The sequence below is a fragment of the Oncorhynchus gorbuscha genome, linkage group LG11 (assembly GCF_021184085.1).
Source record: "Oncorhynchus gorbuscha isolate QuinsamMale2020 ecotype Even-year linkage group LG11, OgorEven_v1.0, whole genome shotgun sequence".
NCBI classification, from domain to species: domain Eukaryota; kingdom Metazoa; phylum Chordata; class Actinopteri; order Salmoniformes; family Salmonidae; genus Oncorhynchus; species Oncorhynchus gorbuscha.
This window is the reverse complement of record NC_060183.1, coordinates 52,314,443-52,341,965: the sequence shown is the minus strand read 5'-3', so window position 1 is coordinate 52,341,965 and position 27,523 is coordinate 52,314,443. Positions and strand designations below refer to the sequence as shown.

The following is a 27,523-nucleotide window of genomic DNA, read 5'->3' as shown; positions in this document are numbered from 1 at the left end:
TTGCGCTCAGTAATTTTGGGGGGGAACATTACTTATATGACCTTAGGAATTACTTTGATAGCAACAGTGAATCTATTTATCTATTAAGAGATCTCTCAATAATCATTCTCACGATAGCACATTGGTAGTAGTCAGTGGAAAATATCAAAGCTAAGCAGGGCTGGGCTTGGTTAAAACCCTGGACCAACGGGTAGCTGTGGATAGATCAACTCTCCAGTACCAGGTACAGCCCAGCCTGTTTTTTTTCTGACATGGATATAACATTGAAGATCTGATGTTGTTTCAAAGGTACAAATTCAACATATTTTATTAAAGGTTGACTATGTTGAAAATTGGTTACAATGATGACAATTCTGTGGTTGAAATGTCACCCTCAAAACAACAGTTGATAACTTTTTCAAATCCAATGTATTTTCCACATCACAAAACGTTGACAAATTACGTTGAAACAACGTTGATTTAACCATTTTGTGCTGTGGATCATACTATAACAATTAGACCATGATCTCTCTTGTGAGAGTTTTCTACTCTTATTCATATACATTTGTATGTACTTGCATACTGAATATAATTATATTTCAATCGGCCTTGTTGATGGAAACATCATGGGGAACATGGGGAAGCCCTCCGGTTAAAGTGCTGTGCATTGCCGTGCCAGAATGGTACTGTAGTCTTTGTTTCAACATGCCACACTTTGTCTTTGTTTCTCAACATCAGAACCTGGGAAATGGCCCTTTTTCCATTTAACCAAGATAACTGTACCTAAGCTCACAGCACCAAGACTGAAAGTTAAGCTGAGTCATCAATTCACATGGGTTCCTTTCATGTAGAAGTTCTGAAAGTGCAAATTGAAGATAGACTGACGTGCACAGGGAGGAGGTTTTTCATGAAAGACCAAGTGCTGGTTGGGTGAAAAACCAGGCCCTTTGATGCAACCCCTTGACACTGGTGATGAGAAAGACTGAGGAAAGCGAGAGGGAGAGAGAGGTGGGTTTCCAAACAAATGGTAGAAAACATTGACTTAGAGAATGTTTCTCTTCATCCTGGTCCTGGGGACCCAAAAGGATTCACATTTTTGTTTTTGCCGTAGGACTACATACATGATTCCACCAATCAAAGGCTTATGATGAGTTACTTGAATCAGGTGTGTAGTGCTAGGGAAAAAGCAAAAATGTGCACCCTTTTGAGAGTATTTCCTGTAGTTTTGATTAGATTTGTGACTAAAAATCCCTTTCAAATAAGAATAGAGCATTGCCACTTTCCCAATATCAAAGGTGTAAGGACCTCATTGGACCAAATACAGGTAAATGTGAACATTACGTTACAGGCAGAATGTTTTCAAGGGGCACCAAAGATAATACTGACTGGATATAATATATACAAGCATGCAGACAGTTTGGCAGACAGTTATAAAATGATTAAGGGGCAAATAATACAATGTAAACAAAGTTCACCATTTTTGTATCTCAGAAAACTGTGAGTTATTAGAAAATGGTTTTAAGTGTGTTGTAAAGTGCCACGGAGTATTCCAACAAACAGTAGCAGCAATATTAACACCATGGACATTAGTTACATAAATATTCAGTTGCATCTATATATTTACAATACATGCATGCTTCCTTCTTTAGAATTGCTGCTTTAAAGGATTATATTGTCACAAAAGTTAATATTCTCACTATTAAAACATGTCCAATTTAACAAAGACATATCTAAAATGTTTAAACATGGAGTTAAAATAAGTATTTCTTAATAAAATGCTGTAGTTGTTATCCAGCAAAGTGTACCTATTATGCTGTTCACATTTTAGTCATTTAGCAGAGGCTCTTACTCAGAGCAACTTACAGGAGCAATTAGGCTTAAGTGCCTTGCTCAAGGACATTCGATGGATTTTTCACCTAGTCAGCATGAGGATTCAAACCAGCGACCTTTCGGTTACTGGCCTAACTAACCCTTAACAGTTAAACTACCTGCCAAATCTTGTTGTTAAATACTGTGAAATAATAATGTGTGTTATGGTCCCTCCTTGTAAGTTAAATGATATGTACAGAACTTAACTTGTTTGTATACTTAAGTAATCTAACTAAACAAGAATTTTAAAACAGTCAAATGTATCATGTAGATATATTAAATAGTAGTAGTGTCCAGCATCACTATGTCTGCAGTAAGTAAATTAGACAACGATTGGACTGTTTTAAGCATAAATTGAGCATGAATAGAGAAAACAGATAAAAACACAGTATGTGTCAGTAAGCTCAGAACCCTAGAGCTGACTAATGCCAGACAGCTGTAACAGGTGCCACGATCAGAGAATATGATCAGGGGAGTCCTTTCTTAGACGTCGGCTCCATTGCTCCACTGCAAAGCCAATGGGACGAAAAGCTTCAGCAGTGATGGATCCAACGATGCAGCGATCTGGGGGAAGGCTCTCTCCGTTCACCCACCCTCTCTCTTTCTCTCCGAGGAGAAAATCTCTCTCTCCTTCCGTCCCTCTCACACCACTGTGCTGACAGATGGGTCGGACAAGTTGAGCTGGCCCGTGATGTCGGTGGGTGGGTACTGCTGCAGAGATGGAGAGAACATGAGAAACACAGAGCCATAGTCAGTCCCCTACAAAATCCCTAAACAAAACTGCTATAGAAAATAACACCTCTGCTCCATTTCAGTCAAAATCATCAAAGCAGAGGTGTTTTATAACCCCCGAAAGGCAGTGTGGTTAGGAAAGGTGGAAACATTTTGGTTCCATTGTTGTGTCCTCAGATTAGTACAGTGCAGCCATGAGTCTACATGTGCGAGTTGCTTGCTCTGCCTGAGGAGGGTTATCATATGACTACAGTGGAGTGGAGGTAAGGCCCAGAGAAAAGAGCACATTTGAATCAGCCAAAGGTAATCTCAACCCTACATGACTGACTTGGCAATCATTTACCCCCTTGGATAAAATAAGACAGCTGGATTGACCCACAGTCATTTGCACACAGACCAGGTTTTATTTTTAGCAGCTAAGCTGAGAGAAAAATATGAATTATGATTAAGCCCCAGTGTAATCTTGGCTGGTTCACATCGCTATCCAGTTGGACTCTTACTTCCAGTCCATATTTCACTGTACTCCTCCTGAGAAGCAGAGTGGTTGGTTTTAATGGGCATCTACAGTGCTGGGTAGCAACATGCCCAGCTCCATGCAGGTGCTCAGTTACTATGGCAACTGTGACTTTGGGATTGTGTAATCTAATGTCATTGATTGTGTAATTCGTCATGAGCTTCATGGCAGGTAACATACTTGAAAATGGTAAGGATGGTTCCTTTAGCAATTGACAAAGTAGCAGTATCACGAACCACTGCAATTGCTGTGGATTGTCCCTTATCCATTGCAAATATGGCCATTAACTGATCTTGCAAAATATAGAGATAGTTTTTTTGTGAAGTTTGTTGCCTTCCTATAATCCCATACCATACCACTGTGCTGAATCATGCTCTCTACGAGACATGCTGTTTTCATCAACGTTGTTTCCAGCATGTCAAATCAAAATCCAACTTACTTTGCCATGGATTCTGATTTATAGTATAAAAGTTGGAGAAACCTAATTCACAACACTTTTTCAAACTGTGATAAGACAAATGGCTTAAACATGTTTTTGTACTTCAAGAGGTCTTCCTTTTCAGAACAGGGACACTTCAGTACAAGCCAATCATAATCCACCGTGTACCTCCATCCATCCTCACAAAAATTCCAAATGTAATTTCTGATGCCTGTCAATTTCGCAAATCAGCAAATTCAAACGATTATTTTAGGTGTTGGTGATTGTGTCTCTCGTTTGAATCTGTGTTGATGCTTTTCTTCAAGCATTCAAGCATATTGAGCTATATAAGTTGTTATGATGCAACCACCACGCTAAGTCAAGTGTCAACATCATCAGAGGGTAATACAAATAAAAAATACTGATGATTTTTTACTAATAGTTAGCAAAGGACTTATCACTTAGATCTAAGAGTTGCATCATCACAAGACTTACAGGCCCCTGTTAAGATGTCCACATGTGGACCTACTTCGGGGGCCTGCTGTTAGTGGTATCTTTTACAGCACCCGCTACTGGCCGAAGGTGGACCAGCAAAAGCGAGACACTTCAATACATCAATATTATGGCCACTACCACAATGACATTTGAACTGCGACAATTACTACTACTAAAATAATATATCTTACTGCTACTACTACTATTTCTACTGCAACTACTACTTCTACTACTATTACTATTACTACTACTGACAACAATAACATTAATTCACATGCTTGTAGAGGGAGGGAGAGAGGAGCAGTGTGGCATGTGGGTGAGGGACACTGACACTCAAAAGTCCATTAATAACCATTAATATAAAAGAAGAACACTTATATAAAATCAAAATAATAGTCAAAGACTGAGGATGGTACATCTTTGGTTATAATCTTATTATAACCTATGTGGTCTCTCTTTTTCACCATGGATGTGCGTAAGAGCATGATAACTCCCAAACCATCATCCCAACCCTCCCACAAACAGCAACAATGGTCATTCCATCTTCTCCATTCCAATAGTTGAGAGCAAGTCTATAGAAAAACTGCAAGAGAGAGTGAGTATTGATTTGGATCAAAGAAGTAACATCAATGTAAATGTCAGAGATACTAGATATAAGACCAAGGGGAAAAGAGAGAGAAATCAAACTGAAACAGACCAAGAGAGACCTTTTCGACATGTTTGATTGGGCCAGTAAGTAGTCAAGGAAAAACAAAATGCTTTGATGTCTACTGTGAAACTCTAAGCTAAATCTGAATTGACCATAGCTGGTTAACTCAGATTTGGTCATCAGCCATCTATGTCTGGGTGAACAGCAGGACAGAGAATGTTGCAGGTCACTGGATTGTCAGGCCACTGTGGAGGAGCCTCCTCACCAGCAATGAGCAGGCCCTTCCAACTGGACTGTGGAGGAAATGAGAGAGCATCACACTCTTATTGTGCTGCAGCGAGGCCCCCGTAGAAAGAGAGGTAGATAAAGCCTGAGTTCTTTTTACAGTGGGTCTAAGCTGCTTATACTATAAAAGCGTGATGTTTCAAAGATTCTCAAGCCGAGAAAGGCGGCAAAGAGAGGAAGACACAATAGATCCACCTGCATTCACCACCTAGAAATAGACCCTAAAAAGCATGCAAAATGGACACCACAAGGACATTGAAATAAATCATTTCGTCAGACAATATGGTTACAAACATGACAAAGTAAACATGACAAATCAAAAGTAGACAGACTAGATCTAATAACATGACTCCACGAGGAAAACCCTGAAATAGATGGTCTGTTGGTAAAAATCGACATGTTAGTTTGTTTCCAGAACGGTTGACTGACTTTGGCAAATGGCAGGACGTTGGCGCATGCTTTGAAATCAAAACCAACAACGACTGAAACAAAACGAGAAGAAGTGCGGGATTTAAGTGTATAAAAAATGGATTGAACAGAAGGATCAGGCAATCAAAGGAACAAGAGACAAACACAATTACACACACACACACACACACACACACACACACACACTACAAAATCACCAAGAGACAAATTGGTCAAAACCACGTCCATATCATTGGCAGGAAAGAAGAGCAGCCCAAACAAACAAGACAGACTGCTGCGTTGCCCCTCCTCCAGTACTACACCCACTAATCCCATGAAGCCAGCCCGGCCCTGCATTTGCTCTCCCCACAGCACACCAGCTCCAACCCCTGACCTGCTCTGCATCCTGCACTGCTACCTAGCATCCTGCATCCTGTCTGCCTACAGATGGCATCTGGTTGGATGGCTGATCGATGGCAGACTGACAGACATGTGGCCATGGCTGCTGCTGAGCCATGTAGGATGGGTGAGAGGAATGGGGCTCTGGCAATTAAAAGATGGGAATGGTGATAGAAAAGACCTGAAAAAGAGGGAGAGATTGAGAGAGAAGAGGAGACAGAGGTAGAGAAAAAGAGAGAGAAGAGAGGGAAGAGTAAGGGAAGATGATGTTCCCTTCTTCATCTCCTTACCGTGTCTTTGGACGACCTACGTCTCTTGATGCTGGAGGCCAGGGAGGTACTGATGGACCTAAAAGAGGCTTTCTTTTTGGGGTCGGGGGGCTCTGCTCTACCACTTTTCCTATCCTAAAATAAATATATGTAGAACAGTTATTCATATTCTTGGGGTGGAGTGATACCTTGGTCTCAGTCTCACCCATCCACCCACTCACCCTCTCTCCACACCCTCCCTCCCCCTTCCCTTTCACTGTCTGAAGCGATATGAGGGTGAGTGTCCTGGCCCAAAGTAGTCTCTATTGGATATTAGAGGCAACAGGAGATTTGCTCCGCTTTCAAGGGTGGGACTGGGACTGTAGTCTGTCTAATCATGTAAGAATGCCTCTACACTGTCGGCTAGGCCATTTCACCATAGTGGGACTGGACACGATGGAAAATCCTTAGCCAAGCACTGACACATCCAAATACCCCCATGTCTCTAGAAATGCATTGGAATGGTTTGAGGAACATGTGTTGACGATACCTGTGCTATGCTGCTTTGACCATCCACTACATCCTACTCACACACTCACTCCAACTTGCACACACCCACACATCAAATAGTCACCTCCACCCCCTTCACCCAAGACACACACCCTTTCAAAGAGAAAATATACATTAGCCAGGTCTGAGGAACAACAAAATAGCCGGTATACCATGTCTATGATATGTCATAGTCAGCAGAATCAACTGTATTCATTGGATGTGCAAACCCCTGTCCAAGGCCTAGAAAAGCTTGTTATTCCCTCCCACTTATTCTCAAACCCATTTTAACCTTATCCTTACATGATATTCACACATCAGTTGTGTTACGCCCCTCCCTCATCCCATCAAAGTGCCCCACAGCTACTCTCAGTCCTCTATAGGTACATGGCAGAGAGAGTGTTTGTGTGCAAAAGCTCATATTAAGGTATTCTTACATCCTGAGTCTCTAGAGAGGAAGAGGGCTGCGTAGGGGGGAGAAAAGAAAAAATAAATAAACATCCGTCGTCTTGCTATTAGATCGTTATTACTTTAAGATCCATAAGCAAAGCCAAGGGAACCAAACGAGCGAGAAGAAAAGCTGGCAAAGGAAACAACCACATTGAAAGCCATGCAGTAAAAACAAAAGGTGCTCTATAAGGCAGGGGAGCCGCCAAAATGCATACCAACATAAGATAAACAACAGATAGGTAATATATCATTTAAGCCCCTTGAGTCATTATACCGGTGGTTGGGTATAATGGAAATTCCCCCACACCCTAGGGAGTGAAATAAATGGTTTAAAGAGTGGGGTAGTGGTTTATGGAATAGTATACTGTATGTACTATATACAGTACATTAGTAAATGGAGTTAGAGCGGGGATTGGGCCTGGAATGGAGAAGTACGATACATTTTGGTGAGGTAGGTAGGTAGTATGTGAGGTTTTGGCCATGCATTTGTGAGGTCTGGATGGGGATGGTTAGCTAGGTGAATGGGTATGAGATGTAGAGAGTAGGATGCATTAGTCGTAGGGGTTAGGGAGGCCCTAGGCCTAGATGAATGGGTAGGAGATGTAGAGAGTAGGATGCATTAGTCGTAGGGGTTAGGGAGGCCCTAGGCCTAGATGAATGGGTAGGAGATGTAGAGAGTAGGATGCATTAGTCGTAGGGGTTAGGGAGGCCCTAGGCCTAGATGAATGGGTATGAGATGTAGAGAGTAGGATGCATTAGTCGTAGGGGTTAGGGAGGCCCTAGGCCTAGATGAATGGGTATGAAGAGTAAGGTGAATTAGTCATAGGGTATGGGGAGGACCTTAGGGCAGGGCAGTGTGAATTTCAGCTGAGAGCATGCAGAAAGGGGCATGGGAGGATGGGGAGAGCTTGGCAGGGTTGGTAAGGGAAAGAGATAGAAGAGGAGACAAATAACATAAAGCATGACATTCAACCCAGGCCAGCACTGGACCAACACAGAACATCCCCTGTCATCAGGTTACATGACTGGGCCTCTGTTTGAGCCATCCCCAGTCTCTTAATGCCACAGCATTAAGAGGTGCTGTTCTATTGGGTGGTGTGGAAGATTGATGGAGCTGACTGGCTGAGGAGTGATGGACAGGTCACCACTCCGCTCTGAGTGAGAAAAAAGTCAAATAAAATGTATTTCCTGTTGGAAGATGACATCTAGACGTTAGTCAATGGTCAAAGTCACCTCATGTTAAAACTCCATCAATGAGGTCATGATGAGGCATACAGACATTTAGATATAAACAAGACACTGCTCATTGCCCAGGCAACTCAAAGGATTTAGTATTTTTAATTTTTTGGTCAAAATGGTTTCTTCTTCTTGTACTTTTCAGCGTAGACTATCCAGGTCTCACATGACATCAAGCAATACTGACCGCTGGTGAAGTGCTGCGTTTGCACAGTCCCGGTCATGCAAAGCATGCTGGTCCAACGGAGAAAGAGTCCCACTGGATGCATGTGCAGCGGCTGCCTGTCTCCAATAGGAAACAACAGCCACTGGAGTGCATTAGTTCTAGTTGACATTTCGTTGATCTCACACTTTTAGGAAGTGCACTTCTGAATAAGACCTGCTACAACAGAAAAAGCTAACGGCTACAGTAGATACTGCAGATGCTTTTAAACTAGGGATGAGGACAGATTCAGTTCATGGTGCTTTTTCAGTAGATACAAGCAAACAAAGGTGGTGAGGGTTTGGGTGAATTCCAATTCAATTCAATCAATTCAGGAAGTGACTTGAAATTCCAAATGGAATTTAGCCCAACCCTGGAATGGTTGGTTAGTTGTTGGAGATGAGACTAAGGCGTAATCAATTCAGAGCAGAAACAGTGTGAAGGATATGACAGACTCAAACAGGTTATTCAGAAGTGCACATACTCTGGAGGTACCGGTGTTTGGAAAGCGGGCATATACAAACACTTTGCATATGCACAGAAGAATAAAAACACACAAATATAAACATACAAACACACAAACCAACAAACACACAAGCAGTCAAAATGACACTTGGACACCTAGTTGGAGATACCTACAGAGAAAGGAAAGTACACATAAATTGTCACCCAACCCTGCTATTACGATAGTGTGGACTGAATAGTGTGAAATATGTATTTTACTGTACTTCCTCCGTTGAAGCTCAGTAAGTCATCACATTGATGGCCTCCAGAGACATGAGGACAATATGAATAATGTTCATGACATACTGTATTAGCTTCAATGATTTGCTTGCTTCTACTACTCCAAGCATGACCCCACTACCACTACTCCAAGCATGACCTCATTACCACTACTCCAAGCATGACCCCACTACCACTACTCCAAGCATGACCTCATTACCACTACTCCAAGCATGACCCCACTACCACTACTCCAAGCATGACCCCACTACCACTACTCCAAGCATGACCTCATTACCACTACTCCAAGCATGACCCCACTACCACTACTCCAAGCATGACCCCACTACCACTACTCCAAGCATGACCCCACTACCACTACTCCAAGCATGACCTCATTACCACTACTCCAAGCATGACCCCACTACCACTACTCCAAGCATGACCTCATTACCACTACTCCAAGCATGACCCCACTACCACTACTCCAAGCATGACCTCATTACCACTACTCCAAGCATGACCCCACTACCACTACTCCAAGCATGACCTCATTACCACTACTCCAAGCATGACCCCACTACCACTACTCCAAGCATGACCCCACTACCACTACTCCAAGCATGACCTCATTACCACTACTCCAAGCATGACCCCACTACCACTACTCCAAGCATGACCCCACTACCACTACTCCAAGCATGACCTCATTACCACTACTCCAAGCATGTTCTCACTTCTACAACTCCAAGCATGACTTTACCTCTACTACTCCAAGCATGACCTCACCTCTACTACTCCAAGTATGACCTCACTTCTACTACTCCAAGCATGACTTTACCTCTACTACTCCAAGAATGACCTCACTTCTACTACTCCAAGCATGACCTAGGCATGACCTCACTTCTATTACTCCAAGCACGATCTCACTTCTACTACTCCAAGCATGACTTTACCTCTACTACTCCAAGCATGACCTCACTTCTACTACTCCAAGCATGACCTCACTTCTACTACTCCAAGCATGACCTCATTTCCACTACTCCAAGCACGATCTCATTTCTACTACTCCAAGCATAACCTCATTTCCACTACTCCAAGCATAAACCCCCATTTAAGGAATAAGAGCAGAAAACTGTCATTTGTGAACCCCAAATTAGCTCCAGGCCCTATTGAGAATGATTCTGCGTATGATTTACATGGATGGAGCCATCATTGATCACTAGTGCAAAAATTATTCATAAACTGTGTCAATAAAACCTTGTCTAAAACACAGATGTTACGCAGACCAACAGTTTGTGTGTCCCTTTCCTTTCTCAGCGGGCGCCTGCATGCATTTGTCTGCTGTATGTGCCTATAAATGTAGACAGACATGAAGACAACAGTTACATCCAGTAGTAAGGTAGGTGACAGACAGTCTCGGAAGGACATTGATTTGCTGACACACACTGGAGACTGTGATCTTACCGTACCTTCTTCCAGCCCTGCTGTCAATACAACAGGTGTACCACTGACCTTTTGTGAGTGCTTAACAAAGAGTCAGCATGGGGAGGCTGGCTGCCAGAGCCACATCACAGGCTCACAGTGTCCACTGCCGCCTCGTCTGCTCCCGTCAACCCCCTCCCCCGTACCCCCACGCCGAGCTCCTCCTGCTGCTGGAAAGCCAGCGCAGTGAGGGTGGGGGCGGAGGGGGGGGCAGGATGATGCGAAGTAAGGGCGAAAGAGGAAGTTGGAAGGCCACCAATGCTTCACAGTGGAAGATATTGGATTAAGGGAAAATCATGTTCTTCAGCAACAAGCCGGACTGAGGAGCGAGCGCATAACTCAACTGTAGCTGGAATGGTTTTGCCTGATTAGCTTTAGACGGCCACTGTTTTGAAACGAGTTACAGACCCGCAGTATTTTCCAGAGAGGACTCTCATGTTCTGTGTCCATAAACAGTTTAGGGGAGTGGGGATTCTGTGGGATGGACTGATGTAAATACTGGAGAAGTATAAACATCAAGTGTAGGAGAGTCGGGGTCAGAAATGATAGTGTAACAGCACACTGTTACAGCTATCAAAAAGCATGAGATTTCTCTGAGTATCTCATAGTTATGTGAGAATCTCTTTATTACCTTATTCCCCTGCATGTCCTCATCATCTGAGCTTACAAAGCTTAAAAGTGTTATAGCAGCAGTGCATAAAGCCTAATTCACACCCTACACAGGCATGCAATGCAACAACGCAATTAGCTACGCAAAATGGCCGTTCTGCGGAGTTGCGTTGCATTATACATTTTGGGCTGCACACTTTTCCATATTTTTGCAACGCAAGTACGCAGAAGGGCCATTTTGCGTAGCTAATTGCGTTCTTGCGTTGCATACGTGCTAAGGTAAGTGTAAGGCTTAACTGGCTCATGCCATGAACGTGGAATGCATATTTTTGTTTCAGATTTTCTTATGTTAAAGCTACTTTTGATTTTAGCTGAACTTTTATTCTAAAAGCGAAGGGTGACGTGGGGTGGAGATGGCTCTTGTCTATGTTACGTACTAACGATGGAGTCATCGATGCGCCCACAGCTTGGCTCCCAGAGGCCTCCTTACTGTCCTGCAGCACAGAGAGGAGACATGGGGGCCGTTGGTCTAAGTGACTGGAAGACGGACCCACGGTGGCCCATGGTAATGCCTTAGGAACAGCTTCATCACTGAATGTGACACAGCAATCCATGAGTGACTATCACCAGTAGGCAACATGGTCAGACAGGATGCTAACAGTGACGGAAAAAAAGGATTGGTCGTACACCTGTATTGGAGGAACCTGCAGGAAGGGCTATGCTGGGCGTGTCTCAGCCCATCTCTGCCCTTCCCCCCCCGGGTGCCATTGCTTACGGGGGGAAAGAGATGCCATACCTGCAGGTTCTTCCTCCAGACGTTGACGGCCGCAAAGGCCAGCTGCATCTGCTTCCTTCGGGCGTCTTTGTGTCGCTTGTAGGCGATCTCAATAAAGATGAGGAAGATCCCTGCTGCTATGCCTCCAGCCACCAACATGAACACTCCTGTCAGACAGAGACAGACAGACACAGGGATGGGTGGTGAGTCGCCACTCTGACACTCAGCCGCAACCCACTGACCATGACTGTGTCTGTGTGAATCTAGTCTATACGTCAACGGTTGCCCGTCCTTTCCTCGACCTGCTTCCACGTCACGCTGTCCGCTGCAAACCTTGCAAGTTTATATTAGGATCACAGCTATAACAACAAAACTGAGTGTACAAAACATTAGGAACACCTTCCTAATATTTCAACTTGCACCCCCCCCCCCCCCCCCCCCCACAACTCTCTTGCCCTCGGAACAGCCTCAATTCGCCGGGGCATTAACTCTACAAGGTGTCAAAAGCGTTCCACAGTGATGCTGGCCCATGTTGACTCCAATGCTTCCCACAGTTGTGTCAAGTTGGCTGGATATCCTTTGGGTGGTGGACCATTCTTGATACTCATGGGAAACTGTTGAACGTGAAAAACCCAGCAGAGTTGCAGTTCTTGACACAAACTGGTGCGCCTAGCACCTACTATCATACCCTGTTCAAAGGCACTTAAATCTTTTGTCTTGTCAATTCACCCTCTGAATGACACACATACACAATCCATGCCTCAATGGTCGCAATTGTCTTCCTCTACACTGATTGAAGTGGATTTAACAAGTGACATAAATAAGTAATCATAGCATTTACCTGGATTCACCTGGTCAGTCTATGTCATGGAAAGAGCAGGTGTCCTTAATGTTTTGTACACTCAGTGTATAACAACAGTAAACCACAACAAACAACTTTAACACACTTCACGTAACAAAATAAATACAGGAAAAAAAGGTATTGGACAAAAAAAGGCTACAGTACCTTACCACTGCAGTTTTTGTCCAATCACTTTTAGGTTTCTCAAAACCCAAAAGGGAAACCCTACCTGCCATGTTCTCAAAGGTGAGTGTGGCTGGGGCATTGCTCCGTGAGTCACACTCCTGGTATCTCACCCAGGTTTTATCTAGATCTTCCATGAATCCATTCTCATGGGAACTGCAGGGGTGGGGGGGGAGTGGGCAAAGAAGTAAGACAGTTAACAAAAAGCCAAGCCATACACTCCAGAAGAGAAATCCCAGAATGCTAGTAACACAGACGACACAAACACCAGACTGACTGATAGACTAACAGACAGACAAAGGGCAGGAATGGGGAGATACAGAGAGAGAAGAGAGCTGACACAGCGGTGTCGGATGGTCAAAAAAGGAAAATAAAAAGAGAGAAAAAAAAGAACACCATAAAAACAATGCTGCTTGGGCTGGGACAGACCTGAGAATGGCCAGGGACACATTCTGTTTCCAGGGGCTGTCCTTGCGCATGCCTATGCCAAAGCCCGAACGGAAAAACAGCTCTCCCGTGGTCACCAGGTCGCACTTCTGCGAGGCTTCAAACTCCAGCACCGCAGAGTCCCAGATGAAAGCATGCAGCTTGCTGTTGGCGGGAGGGAGGCAGGGGGGAGGAGGGGGTTACGGTGCAACAGTACAGTGATTGTCACAACACACATTTACGGCTCCCCTTTGGCCACACAAAGCGTGTGAGTCAGCGTTACCATCCATGTCTACCGCCGCTTGAAAAATGAAATCCAATGCCGGACGGACGACGGCGCGTCCCCCATTGGATTCCCCACCTCAAAGACGCTCGTCTTGGATAAAGCCTGAAAAAGGGTTCTCCTCAGCTCAAAATTAGCTCAACTTTAGAACGCTATTGACACAGTGCATGCGGCCCTGCTCTGAGTCTGAGCCTGGTTCTGTCTTGGCTGGATGATGGGCCTGGACCAGAGGGAACGCTGCAGTAAGACCCTCTGTGTCTCGCTGATCCAGAGGTCCAGAACCCCCAGGTCTGACTGACTGGCCCTCTCTCTTTCTCTCTGACCTGACTGACTATCTGACCAGTTCCGGCCGACACGCCCAGGCCAGGCCGGCCCGGCCAGGACTCACTTGTCGCGCACGGCCTGGATAGCCTCAGCGGCACTCTCGTAGTTGTGCTTCTCCATGTGGCGGTACATGGTGCTAAGCTCCACCTGCCGCCGGAAGTAGATGTCCACAGAGCTCTGCTTCACAGTGGCGTAGATGAACTTGTCTGATGGGTTCCTCAGCTGTTGAAGGATAGGGAGGGTTGGAAGGAACATTACATTCAACACTCACATACACTTGACCAATTCTGGAAGTCTGGAAAAATTCAACATTTGACACTGCACAACCACTTACTTTACAGTTTTTTCACCCCCAATAACTTGCGCACCTCGCTAAACTTCCACACATTTTACAGTATGTTACCTAATATCCACAGGTTATGAAGGTAGAGATGTACTGAAAGAGTATCTATATGTATTTAAAGCAGGACTACTTCTTGATGCCCACCCTCGGGTCGTTGATGCCGGTGATGCGCTCCTCAGGCCGGTCCAGCACCAGGAAGGCAGCCAGGTTGGCAGTATAAGATGCCACTATGATCATGGCAAAGCCGGCCCACACCATGCCCAAGATTCTCGCTGAGAAGCTGCGCGGCGCGCCTGGATAAGCAAAGCCCATAAAAAGTTAGAACATGTTCACTCTATGAGACAACATATTGAATGTACAGTACAGGTCAAAGGTTTGGACACACCTACTCATTCAAGGTTTTTATTTTTTTTATTACTATTTTCTACATTGTAGAATAATAGTGAATACATCAAAACTATGAAATAACACATACGGAACTATGTAGTAACCAAAAAAGTGTTAAACAATTCAAAATACAGTTTATATTTTTTAAATTTATTTTATTTAACCTTTATTTAACCAGGTAGGCCAGTTGAGAACAAGATCTCATTTACAACTGTACACAGTGTGCGCAAATAAAGTAAGGAGGTAAGGCAATAAATAGGCCAATTGTGGTGAGGTAATTACAATTTAGGGATGAGGTAGGTAGTTGGTTGGATGGGATATTTACAGATGGGCTGTGTACAGCAGCAGCGATCAGTAAGCTACTCTGACAGCTGACGCTTAATGTTAGTGAAGGAGATATACAGTTGAAGTCAGAAGTTTACATACACCTTAGCCAAACACATTTAAACTCAGTTTTTCACAATTTCTGGCATTTAATCATAGTACAAATTCCCTGTTTTAGGTCAGTTAGGATCACCACTTTCTCTTAAGAATGTGAAATGTCAAAATAATAGTAGAGAGAATGATTTATTTCAGCTTTTATTTCTTTCATCACATTCCCTGTGGATCAGAAGTTTATATACACTCAATTAGTATTTGGTAGCATTGCCTTTAAATTCTTTAACTTGGGTCAAACGTTTCGGGTAGCCTTCCACAAGTTTCCCACAATAAGTTGGGTGAATTTTGGCCCATTCCTCCTGACAGAGCTGGTGTAAGTGAGTCAGATTTGTAGGCCTCCTTGCTCGCACATGCGTTTTAAGTTCTGCTAACAAATTTTCTATAGGATTGAGGTAAGGGCTTTGTGATGGCCACTCCAATACCTTGACTTTGTTGTCCTTAAGCCATTTTGCCACAACTTTGGAAGTATGCTTGGGGTCATTGTCCATTTGGAAGAACCATTTGCGACCAAGATTTAACATCCTGACTGATGTCTCGAGATGTTGCTTCAATATATCCACATAATTTTCCTACCTCATGAAGCCATCTATTTTGTGAAATGCACCAGTCCCTCCTGCAGCAAAGCACCACCACAACATGATGCTGCCACCCCCGTGCTTCACGGTTGGTATGATGTTCTTCGGCTTGCAAGCCTCCTCCTTTTTCCTTCAAACATAACGATGGTCATTATAGCTAGTTATTTTTTTGTTTCATCAGACCAGATGACATTTCTCCAAAAAGTATGATATTTGTCCCCATGTGCAGTTGCAAACCGTAGTCTGCCTTTTTTATGGCGGTTTTGGAGCAGTGGCTTCTTCCTTGCTGAACGGCCTTTTTACTGTTTATCTTTGTACCTGTTTTTTCCATAATCTTCATAAGGTCCTTTGCTGTTGTTCTGGGATTGATTTGCACTTCTCGCACCAAAGTACGTTCATCTCTAGGAGACAGAACGCGTCTTCTTCCTGAGTGGTATGACGGCTGCGTGGTCCCATGGTGTTTATACTTTCCTACTATTGTTTGTACAGATGAACGTGGTACCTTCAGGCTTTTTGAAATTGCTCCCAAGGATAAACCAGACTCGTGGAGGTCTACAAAAAAAATTCTAAGGTCTTGGCTGATTCCTTTTGATTTTCCCATGATGTCAAGCAAAGAAGCACTGAGTTTGAAGGTAGGCCTTGAAATATATCCACAGGTACACCTCCAACTGACTCAAATGTTGTCAATTAGCCTATCAGAAGTTTCTAAAGCTATGACATCATTTTCTGGAATTTCCCAAGCTGTTTAAAGGCACAGTCAACTTAGTGCATGGAAACTTCTAACCCACTGTGATTGTGATACAGTGAATTAAGTGAAATAATCTGTCTGTAAACAATTGTTGGAAAAATGACTTGTGTCATGCACAAAGTAGATGTCCTAACCGACTTGCCAAAACTATAGTTTGTTGACAAGACATTTGTGGAGTGGTTGAAAAAAGAGTTTTAATGACTCCAACCTAAGTGTATGTAAACTTCTGACTTCAACTGTACGTCTCCAACTTAAGTGATTTTTGCAATTCGTTCCAGTCATTGGCAGCAGAGAACTGGAAGGAAAGGCAGCCAAAAGAGGTGTTGGCGTCTGGGATGACCAGTGAAAAATACCTTGTGCTTGCGTGTGCTACGGATGGATGGGTGTTGCTATTTTTTATTTTCTCAGGCTGGCTGAGAAGGCGGAGCTATACCTAGCAAAGTCTTATAGATGACCTGGAGCCAGTGGGATTGTCAACGAATATGTAGCGAGGACCAGCCAAAGAGAGCTAACAGGTCACAGTGGTGGGTAGTATATGGGGCTTTGGTGACAAAACGGATGGCACTGTGATCGACTGCAACCAATTTGAGTAGAGTGTTATTTTGCAATTTTGCAATTGACATCGCAGAAATCAAGGATCAGTAGGATAGTAAGTTTTACGAGGGTAAGTTTGGCAGCATGAGTGAAGGAGGCTTTGTTGTGAAATAGGAAGCCGATTCTAGATTTAACTTTGGATTAGAGATGCTTAATGTGGAAACTTCTAACCCTGTCATGTTTTGTCTTATATTGTCTTGTAATTTTGCTTTTCCTTCTGTTCGTTTTCCCCCTGCTGGTCTTTTTAGGTTCGTTCCCTTTTTTCTCTCTCCCTCCCTCTCTCTCTTCTCTCTATCATTCCGTTCCTGCTCCCAGCTGTTCCTATTCCCCTAATCAATCATTTAGTCTTTCCACTCCTGTTCCCTATCTTTTCCCCTGATTAGAGTCCCTATTTCTCCCCTTGTTTTCCGTTTCTGTCCTGTCGGATCCTTGTATATTGTTCACCGTGCTGTGTCTTTGTATCGCCCTGTCGTGTCGTGTTTCCCTCAGATGCTGCGTGGTGAGCAGGTGTCTGAGTCTGCTACGGTCAAGTGCCTTCCCGAGGCAACCTACAGTTTATGATCGAGTCTCCAGTCGGTTCTCGTCATTACGAGTGGAATTGTTTTTTATGCTTTATTTACCGCTCCGATTTGTCTAGGAGTATTGCATATTTCCTTTACTGGATTAAAGACTCTGTTTTCGCCAAGTCGCTTTTGGGTCCTCATTCACCTGCATAACAGAAGGATCCGACCCAAAGAATGGACCCAGCGACTACAGACGCTCGTAACACTGCCGTCGAGATCCAAGGAGCCATGCTCGGCAGACACGAGCAGGAATTGTCTGCTGCTCGTCATGCCGTGGAGAACCTGGCCGCTCAGGTTTCCGACCTCTCTGGACAGTTCCAGAGTCTTCGTCTCGTGCCACCTGTTACTTCCCGGTCTGCCGAGCCTCCGGAACCTAGGGTTAATAACCCACCTTGTTACTCCGGGCAGCCCACGGAGTGCCACTCCTTTCTCACCCAGTGTGATATTGTGTTCTCTCTCCAACCCAACACATACTCTAGAGAGAGAGCTCGGGTTGCTTACGTCATATCACTCCTTACTGGCCGGGCTCGAGAGTGGGGCACAGCTATCTGGGAGGCAAGGGCTGATTGTTCTAACAATTACCAGAACTTTAAAGAGGAGATGATTCGGGTTTTTGACCGTTCAGTTTTTGGTAGGGAGGCTTCTAGGGCCCTGGCTTCGCTATGCCAAGGTGATCGATCCATAACGGATTACTCTATAGAGTTTCGCACTCTTGCTGCCTCTAGTGACTGGAACGAGCCGGCGCTGCTCGCTCGTTTTCTGGAGGGACTCCACGCAGTGGTTAAAGATGAGATTCTCTCCCGGGAGGTTCCTTCCAGTGTGGACTCTTTGATTGCTCTCGCCATCCGCATAGAACGACGGGTAGATCTTCGTCACCAAGCTCGTGGAAGAGAGCTCGCGTCAACGGTGTTTCCCTGCTCCGCATCGCAACCATCTCCCTCCTCTGGCTCAGAGACTGAGCCCATGCAGCTGGGAGGTATTCGCATCTCGACTAAGGAGAGGGAACGGAGGATCACCAACCGCCTGTGCCTCTATTGCGGACTTGCTGGACATTTTGTCAATTCATGTCCAGTAAAAGCCAGAGCTCATCAGTAAGCGGAGGGCTACTGGTGAGCGCTACTACTCAGGTCTCTCCATCTAGATCCTGTACTACTATGTCGGTCCATCTACGCTGGACCGGTTCGGTGCTACATGCAGTGCCTTGATAGACTCTGGGGCTGAGGGTTGTTTCATGGACGAAGCATGGGCTCGGAAACATGACATTCCTTTCAGACAGTTAGACAAGCCTACGCCCATGTTCGCCTTAGATGGTAGTCATCTTCCCAGTATTAGATTTGAGACACTACCTTTAACCCTCACAGTATCTGGTAACCACAGTGAGACTATTTCTTTTTTGATTTTTCGTTCACCTTTTACACCTGTTGTTTTGGGTCATCCCTGGCTAGTATGTCATAATCCTTCTATTAATTGGTCTAGTAATTCTATCCTATCCTGGAACGTTTCTTGTCATGTGAAGTGTTTAATGTCTGCCATCCCTCCCGTTTCTTCTGTCCCCACTTCTCAGGAGGAACCTGGCGATTTGACAGGAGTGCCGGAGGAATATCATGATCTGCGCACGGTCTTCAGTCGGTCCCGAGCCAACTCCCTTCCTCCTCACCGGTCGTATGATTGTAGTATTGATCTCCTTCCGGGGACCACTCCTCCTCGGGGTAGACTATACTCTCTGTCGGCTCCCGAACGTAAGGCTCTCGAGGATTATTTGTCTGTGTCTCTTGACGCCGGTACCATAGTGCCTTCTTCCTCTCCGGCCGGGGCGGGGTTTTTTTTTGTTAAGAAAAAGGACGGTACTCTGCGCCCCTGCGTGGATTATCGAGGGCTGAATGACATAACGGTTAAGAATCGTTATCCGCTTCCCCTTATGTCATCAGCCTTCGAGATTCTGCAGGGAGCCAGGTGCTTTACTAAGTTGGACCTTCGTAACGCTTACCATCTCGTGCGCATCAGAGAGGGGGACGAGTGGAAAACGGCGTTTAACACTCCGTTAGGGCATTTTGAGTACCGGGTTCTGCCGTTTGGTCTCGCCAATGCGCCAGCTGTTTTTCAGGCATTAGTTAATGATGTTCTGAGAGACATGCTGAACATCTTTGTTTTTGTCTACCTTGACGATATCCTGATTTTTTCACCGTCACTCGAGATTCATGTTCAGCACGTTCGACGTGTTCTCCAGCGCCTTTTAGAGAATTGTCTCTACGTGAAGGCTGAGAAGTGCTCTTTTCATGTCTCCTCCGTTACTTTTCTCGGTTCCGTTATTTCCGCTGAAGGCATTCAGATGGATTCCGCTAAGGTCCAAGCTGTCAGTGAGTGGCCCGTTCCAAGGTCACGTGTCGAGTTGCAGCGCTTTCTAGGTTTCGCTAATTTCTATCGGCGTTTCATTCGTAATTTCGGTCAAGTTGCTGCCCCTCTCACAGCTCTTACTTCTGTCAAGACGTGTTTTAAGTGGTCCGGTTCCGCCCAGGGAGCTTTTGATCTTCTAAAAGAACGTTTTACGTCCGCTCCTATCCTCGTTACTCCTGACGTCACTAGACAATTCATTGTCGAGGTTGACGCTTCAGAGGTAGGCGTGGGAGCCATTCTATCCCAGCGCTTCCAGTCTGACGATAAGGTTCATCCTTGCGCTTATTTTTCTCATCGCCTGTCGCCATCTGAACGCAACTATGATGTGGGTAACCGCGAACTGCTCGCCATCCGCTTAGCCCTAGGCGAATGGCGACAGTGGTTGGAGGGGGCGACCGTTCCTTTTGTCGTTTGGACAGACCATAAGAACCTTGAGTACATCCGTTCTGCCAAACGACTTAATGCTCGTCAAGCTCGTTGGGCGTTGTTTTTCGCTCGTTTCGAGTTTGTGATTTCTTACCGTCCGGGTAGCAAGAACACCAAGCCTGATGCCTTATCCCGTCTTTTTAGTTCTTCTGTGGCTTCTACTGATCCCGAGGGGATTCTTCCTTATGGGCGTGTTGTCGGGTTGACAGTCTGGGGAATTGAAAGACAGGTTAAGCAAGCACTCACGCACACTGCGTCGCCGCGCGCTTGTCCTAGTAACCTTCTTTTCGTTCCTGTTTCTACTCGTCTGGCTGTTCTTCAGTGGGCTCACTCTGCCAAGTTAGCTGGTCATCCCGGCGTTCGAGGCACTCTTGCTTCTATTCGCCAGCGCTTTTGGTGGCCGACTCAGGAGCGTGACACGCGCCGTTCGTGGCTGCTTGTTCGGACTGCGCGCAGACTAAGTCAGGTAACTCTCCTCCTGCCGGTCGTCTCAGACCGCTTCCCATTCCTTCTCGACCATGGTCTCACATCGCCCTAGACTTCATTACCGGTCTGCCTTTGTCTGCGGGGAAGACTGTGATTCTTACGGTTGTCGATAGGTTCTCTAAGGCGGCACATTTCATTCCCCTCGCTAAACTTCCTTCCGCTAAGGAGACGGCACAAATCATCATCGAGAATGTGTTCAGAATTCATGGCCTCCCGTTAGACGCCGTTTCTGACAGAGGCCCGCAATTCACGTCACAGTTTTGGAGGGAGTTCTGTCGTTTGATTGGTGCGTCCGTCAGTCTCTCTTCCGGGTTTCATCCCCAGTCTAACGGTCAAGCAGAGAGGGCCAATCAGACGATTGGTCGCATACTACGCAGCCTTTCTTTCAGAAACCCTGCGTCTTGGGCAGAACAGCTCCCCTGGGCAGAATACGCTCACAACTCGCTTCCTTCGTCTGCTACCGGGTTATCTCCGTTTCAGAGTAGTCTGGGTTACCAGCCTCCTCTGTTCTCATCCCAGCTTGCCGAGTCCAGCGTTCCCTCCGCTCAAGCGTTTGTCCAACGTTGTGAGTGCACCTGGAGGAGGGTGAGGTCTGCACTTTGCCGTTACAGGGCACAGACTGTGAGAGCCGCCAATAAACGTAGGATTAAGAGTCCAAGGTATTGTTGCGGCCAGAGAGTGTGGCTTTCCACTCGCAACCTTCCTCTTACGAGAAGACTCCGCGGTTCATTGGTCCGTTCCGTGTCTCCCAGGTCGTCAATCCTGTCGCTGTGCGACTGCTTCTTCCGCGACATCTTCGTCGCGTCCATCCTGTCTTCCATGTCTCCTGTGTCAAGCCCTTTCTTCGCACCCCGTTCGTCTTCCCTCCCCCTCCCGTCCTTGTCGAGAGCGCACCTATTTACAAGGTACGTAGGATCATGGACATGCGTTCTCGGGGACGGGGTCACCAATACTTAGTGGATTGGGAGGGTTACGGTCCTGAGGAGAGGAGTTGGGTTCCGTCTCGGGACGTGCTGGACCGTTCACTGATTGATGATTTCCTCCGTTGCCGCCAGGATTCCTCCTCGAGTGCGCCAGGAGGCGCTCGGTGAGTGGGGGGGTACTGTCATGTTTTGTCTTATATTGTCTTGTCATTTTGCTTTTCCTTCTGTTCGTTTTCCCCCTGCTGGTCTTTTTAGGTTCGTTCCCTTTTTTCTCTCTCCTCCCTCTCTCTCTTCTCTCTATCATTCCGTTCCTGCTCCCAGCTGTTCCTATTCCCCTAATCAATCATTTAGTCTTTCCACTCCTGTTCCCTATCTTTTCCCCTGATTAGAGTCCCTATTTCTCCCCTTGTTTTCCGTTTCTGTCCTGTCGGATCCTTGTATATTGTTCACCGTGCTGTGTCTTTGTATCGCCCTGTCGTGTCGTGTTTCCCTCAGATGCTGCGTGGTGAGCAGGTGTCTGAGTCTGCTACGGTCAAGTGCCTTCCCGAGGCAACCTACAGTTTATGATCGAGTCTCCAGTCGGTTCTCGTCATTACGAGTGGAATTGTTTTTTATGCTTTATTTACCGCTCCGATTTGTCTAGGAGTATTGCATATTTCCTTTACTGGATTAAAGACTCTGTTTTCGCCAAGTCGCTTTTGGGTCCTCATTCACCTGCATAACAAACCCACTGTGATTGTGATACAGTGAATTATAGCTTTGGTGTAAGCAGAGTTTACAGTCTAGCCAGACATCTAGGTATTTATAGTTGTCCACATATTCTAAGTCAGAACCGTCCAGAGTAGTGATGCTAGTCAGGCAGGCGGGTGCGGGCAGCGATCAGTTGAAGAGCATGCATTTCGTTTTACTAGCATTTAAGAACAGTTGGAGGCCACGGAAGAAGTAATGTATGGCGTTGAAGCTCTTTTGGAGGGTTGTTAACACAGTGTCTAAAGAAGGGCCAGAAGTATATAGAATCACCCGCAGCAAGAGCGACATCATTGATATATACAGAGAAATGAGTCGGCCTGAGAATTGAACCCTGTGGCACCCACTTAGAAACAACCAGAGGTCCGGACAACAGGACCTCTAATTGGACACACTGAACTCTGTCTAAGAACTAGTTAATGAACCAGGCGGGGTAGTCATTTGAGAAACCAAGGCTGTTGAGTCTGCCGATAAGAATACAGTGATTGACAGAGTCGAAAGCCTTGGTCAGGTCGATGAAGACGGCTGCACAGTACAGTCTTTTATCGATGGCAGTTATGATATCGTTTAAGACCTTGAGCGTGGCTGAGGTGTACCCGTGACAAGCTCGGAAACCAGATTGCATAGCGGACCTGGCCTCCACAATCATCCAATCTCAACCCAACTGAGAGGGTTTGGGATGAGTTGGACCGCAGAGTAAAGGAAAAGCAGCCAACAAGCGCTCAGCATATGTGGGAACTCCTTCAAGACTGTTGGAAAAGCATTCCAGGTGAAGCTGGTTGAGAGAATGCCAAGAGTGTGCAAAGCTGTCATCAAGGCAAAGGGTGGCTACTTTGAAGAATCTCAAATATAAAATGTATTTCGATTTGTTTAACACTTTTTTGGTTACTACATGATTCCATATGTGTTATTTCATAGCTTTGGTGTCTTCACTATTATTCTACAAAGTAGTTAATAGTCTGTATAAAGAATAGGTAGGTGTAGCCAAACTTTTGACTAGTACTGTATGGCAGAACGTCTCTCAAATATGACATTATTTATCGATGTGCAACACTAATATTTATACTGTTAATGCCCACTGGGCACAGACATCAGTTCAACGTCTAGTTTTGATGTACATTTGGTTGAGTTGTCAACTAACGTAAATTCAATGTGCAATCAACAAAACATTTCACCATGTCATTGGATTTAGGTTCAAAGTTGGGTAACAAAAATATGAAATATCTTTATGTTGATGACTCTTTTCAAATCCAATTGAATTCCACGTTGATTTAACGTCATCACATTGATTTTTGGGGTAGAAATGATGTGGGAACACCATTGACTCAACCAGTTTTTGCCCATTGAGTATCAGTATCACAAACTGATCTGTATAGTATTTGTAGAAATAGTACACTAAGTAGCTAGATAAGTAACTATTGTATTAGTAAATCTGGCCTTTACTGATAGTATTCTCCTACCTTCCCCAATACCGGAGTTAAGCAACACTCCCCAGGAGAACCACATGGCTGAGGACAAGGTGAGGGCGTCTTCTTCTTCTTCTTCACTGTTTACTTTAAACCTCCCAAACGGGCTAGAGAGAGAGCAGGATATGAAGTGAGACATACACAAGCAGACAGAGACGAAAACCCTGGCAACCCCAGACAAGGAGAGTCTGTGAGTGGCAAAGCAAGAGCAAGATAGAGCACAGAAAGAGAAGGCCAGATGAACAGAGCAGTGGAATGACTGGAGCCAGTCTTCACCTCTGTCCCCTCGACCCCAGTGAGAGAAGATCTGGAGAGGTCTGGAGCATAAGCAGAGGTAGAGTATGTCACACACACAAACACAAATACACACAAATACGCACACACACACACACACACACACGGATCCCCTTGTACCTGAACCGGTCTAGTAGGTAAAGCATCACCGCCACCACATGCACCGAAAGACCCACCAGCAGCCACAGTGTGCTCTGAAAAGGCTGCATGAACGAGTCCAGTGTACTGCGAGGGATTTCCTGTAACACACAGCACCGACAGTCACTAACCACTTGCAGTCTACTACCACCCCATTTGCAATGAGGACTATATCAGGTGTAGTCTGGATAAACTTTCATTTCACACTCTTCATACATTTTGGGGGGAATTTGGTAACATACCTTTTTAACGAGGATGGTTAGGCCTTGGTACTTAAAAGGTTTGGAGAATTCGATGTACTGGGCTCGTTCGTTGTTTATCGTCAGCGGGGCAACAATCATATCTGCCAGACCCCCCAGGAGCTCTCCCATCATGCCATTCCACTCTTTCTTGTTGCTGTTGTTCACCTGTGGTACGTGGGCGTAAAGGGTTAACAACTAACCCAACATTACAAAGAATTTCAGAATGTAGTGTCCTTTATCAGAAACAGAAACAACAAATGAGCCCTCTCTTAAAGCCCTTTGTGCCTTTAACCCAAATTAATATTAGCAGAAATGGTCGGAATGGTATTTTCTAGCTCAGAGATGTGGTAACTGAGCTTGGCTCTCCAGAGAAGCTCCATTCAGCTCATCTTGCTTGTTCGGTAGATCCTGACAGGTCAGCGTGGGTCTCACTCTCACCACCTACTTGTCCCTCTAACACGGAGCTAAAGTCCCCAATGTAGTCGGACCCTAGGTTTCCATGGATCTCTCGGACTGCTTTTAGTTAGTGATTTAGGGAAAGTTAGTGATTATGTCAAACAAAACCATTTTTGTGAGTTCAGTAACATACTGTAAGATGATTCTGTGTCATTTTCTAAACGTTACAAATGCATGAACTTAATTCAAAAAGTACATCTCCGAGATAGGAGATATGATTTGCTTCATAACTTAACATAATACAATCTAATATAAATGCATGTAAATAGACAATTGTTGGTCAATACATTATGGGCCAGTGAGGTTTTCTATCTAGAGTGAACTCTGAGTATCTATAGGAACTGACCCGCTCCTGTGTTCCAAATTTCCCATCAGCCACCAGGTGCACCTCATAGGTAAAGTTCATGGTTCCGGCCAACTTGATAAGTAGATCGATACAGAATCCATAACAACATTGAGGTACAATTGGACGTCCTGTAACCAACCAGCAGAGGGTTGCAAGTTACAATCAATCTGGAGGAAATCCCTCTCTTTCTTTTTAAATATTTTTGAATAACACCAGACATGCCCAAACAGTACACACACACACTGTTCAACCAAAATCACACATACAATAATATAGCTTCACACATGTTCACTGCAAACAGACTTCACACACTAAACACAGGCTGGCACATGCCCACACTGTTTGCAAACATTAAGGCAAACACTCAAGCATATTCACGGTACATACTCACACCCACGAGCGCGAGCGCACGCGCACACACACACACACACACACACACACACACACACACACACACACACACACACACACACACACACACACACACACACACACACACACACACACACACACACACACACACACACACACACACACACACACACACACACACACACACACACACACACACACACACACACACACACACACACACACACACACACACACACACACACACACACACACACACACACACACACGCACACGCACACACCAATATGCCAACAATCACACAAAGGCACACTCAGCTACATGCATGCATATATAGATACCTACTGTATATATATGTATGCATTTCCAGTTGGTACTTAGCGGGCGTAGTAAAAGCACAGTGATAAACGTCCCTGCTGTGTTACCTGGGATGGTCTCATTTGGTCCAGTGCAGATCACCTTTTTAATATCTGCCACTCCATTTAAGGTTTTTTCCTCCTTGCAGGTTCCATCCTGCTCAGTGGGTTTCACATACACAAAGGGCTCCTGGTGTATGGTCACTATCTATAACAGACGGGAGAGAATGCTGTTTATCACACAGTGGGCTTTAGCTCACACTGACTCTGAGGGAGCTCTACATCACCAACCCTCCAGACAACAACCCCTCCTCAAGGAACACATAAAACACACACACACACACACATACCCATGGTAGAAATGATGGCGAGAGAGAAAACAAGATAGAAGGATAGAGAAAGAATCCTGCGCAGACCCTTTACATTGAAGATTCTGTAAGATATTAAGCATTGCTTTACTTTATATATACACTGCATTCGGAAAGTATTCAGACCCCTTGACTTTTTCCACATATTGTTACGTTGCAGCCTTATTCTAAAATATATATATATATTTTCATCATCATCAATCTACACACAATACCCTATAATGACAAAGCAAAAACAGGTTTTCAGGATATTTTGCAAATGTATTAAAAACAAAAAACTGAAATACCTTATTTGCATAAGTATTCAGACCCTTTTTTTTATGAGACTCAAAATTGAGTTCAGCTGAATCCTCTTCCCATTGATCATCCTTGAGATGTTTCTATAACTTGATTGCAGTCCATCTGGGGTAAATTCAATTGATTGGGCATGATTTGGAAAGGCACACACTTGTTTATATAACCTCCCAGAAGGACAACCATCTCTGCAGCACTCCACCAAACAGGACCTCAGACTGGGGCAAAGGTTCACCTTCCAACAGGACAACGACCCTAAGCACACAGCCAAGACAACGCAGGAGTGGCTTCGGGACAAGCCTCTGAATGTCCTTGAGTGGCCCAGCCAGAGCCCGGACTTGAACCTGATCTAGCATGGGAGAAACTCCCCAAATACAGGTGTGTCAAGCTTGTAGTGTCATGCCCAAGAGGACTCATAACTGTAACCGCTGCCAAAGGTGCTTCAACAAAGTACTGAGTACAGGGTCTGAATACTTATGTAAATG

General features: G+C 45.0%; 1 protein-coding gene across 5 annotated transcripts in view; it reads right to left on the bottom strand.

Moving 5' to 3' along the window:
* Window positions 1-289: 289 nt before the first annotated feature.
* Window positions 290-27,523, bottom strand: part of grin1a (glutamate receptor, ionotropic, N-methyl D-aspartate 1a) — a 43,036-nt gene continuing 15,802 nt past the window's right edge. For 2 of the 5 annotated variants that reach the window (XM_046370072.1, XM_046370073.1), the window contains 13 exons: window positions 26,446-26,584; window positions 25,649-25,776; window positions 24,847-25,011; window positions 24,587-24,705; window positions 24,167-24,279; window positions 14,570-14,718; window positions 14,147-14,304; window positions 13,479-13,640; window positions 13,096-13,205; window positions 12,047-12,192; window positions 6,983-7,009; window positions 6,039-6,152; window positions 290-2,559 (listed from right to left, as the gene is read on the bottom strand). In XM_046370072.1, coding sequence (XP_046226028.1) covers window positions 2,491-2,559; window positions 6,039-6,152; window positions 6,983-7,009; window positions 12,047-12,192; window positions 13,096-13,205; window positions 13,479-13,640; window positions 14,147-14,304; window positions 14,570-14,718; window positions 24,167-24,279; window positions 24,587-24,705; window positions 24,847-25,011; window positions 25,649-25,776; window positions 26,446-26,584 — 1,599 coding nt within the window. In that variant the 3' untranslated portion in view covers window positions 290-2,490. The remainder of the gene's footprint in view (window positions 2,560-6,038; window positions 6,153-6,982; window positions 7,010-12,046; window positions 12,193-13,095; window positions 13,206-13,478; window positions 13,641-14,146; window positions 14,305-14,569; window positions 14,719-24,166; window positions 24,280-24,586; window positions 24,706-24,846; window positions 25,012-25,648; window positions 25,777-26,445; window positions 26,585-27,523) is intronic. The other 3 variants (XM_046370075.1, XM_046370076.1, XM_046370074.1) reach the window with 2 other exon arrangements.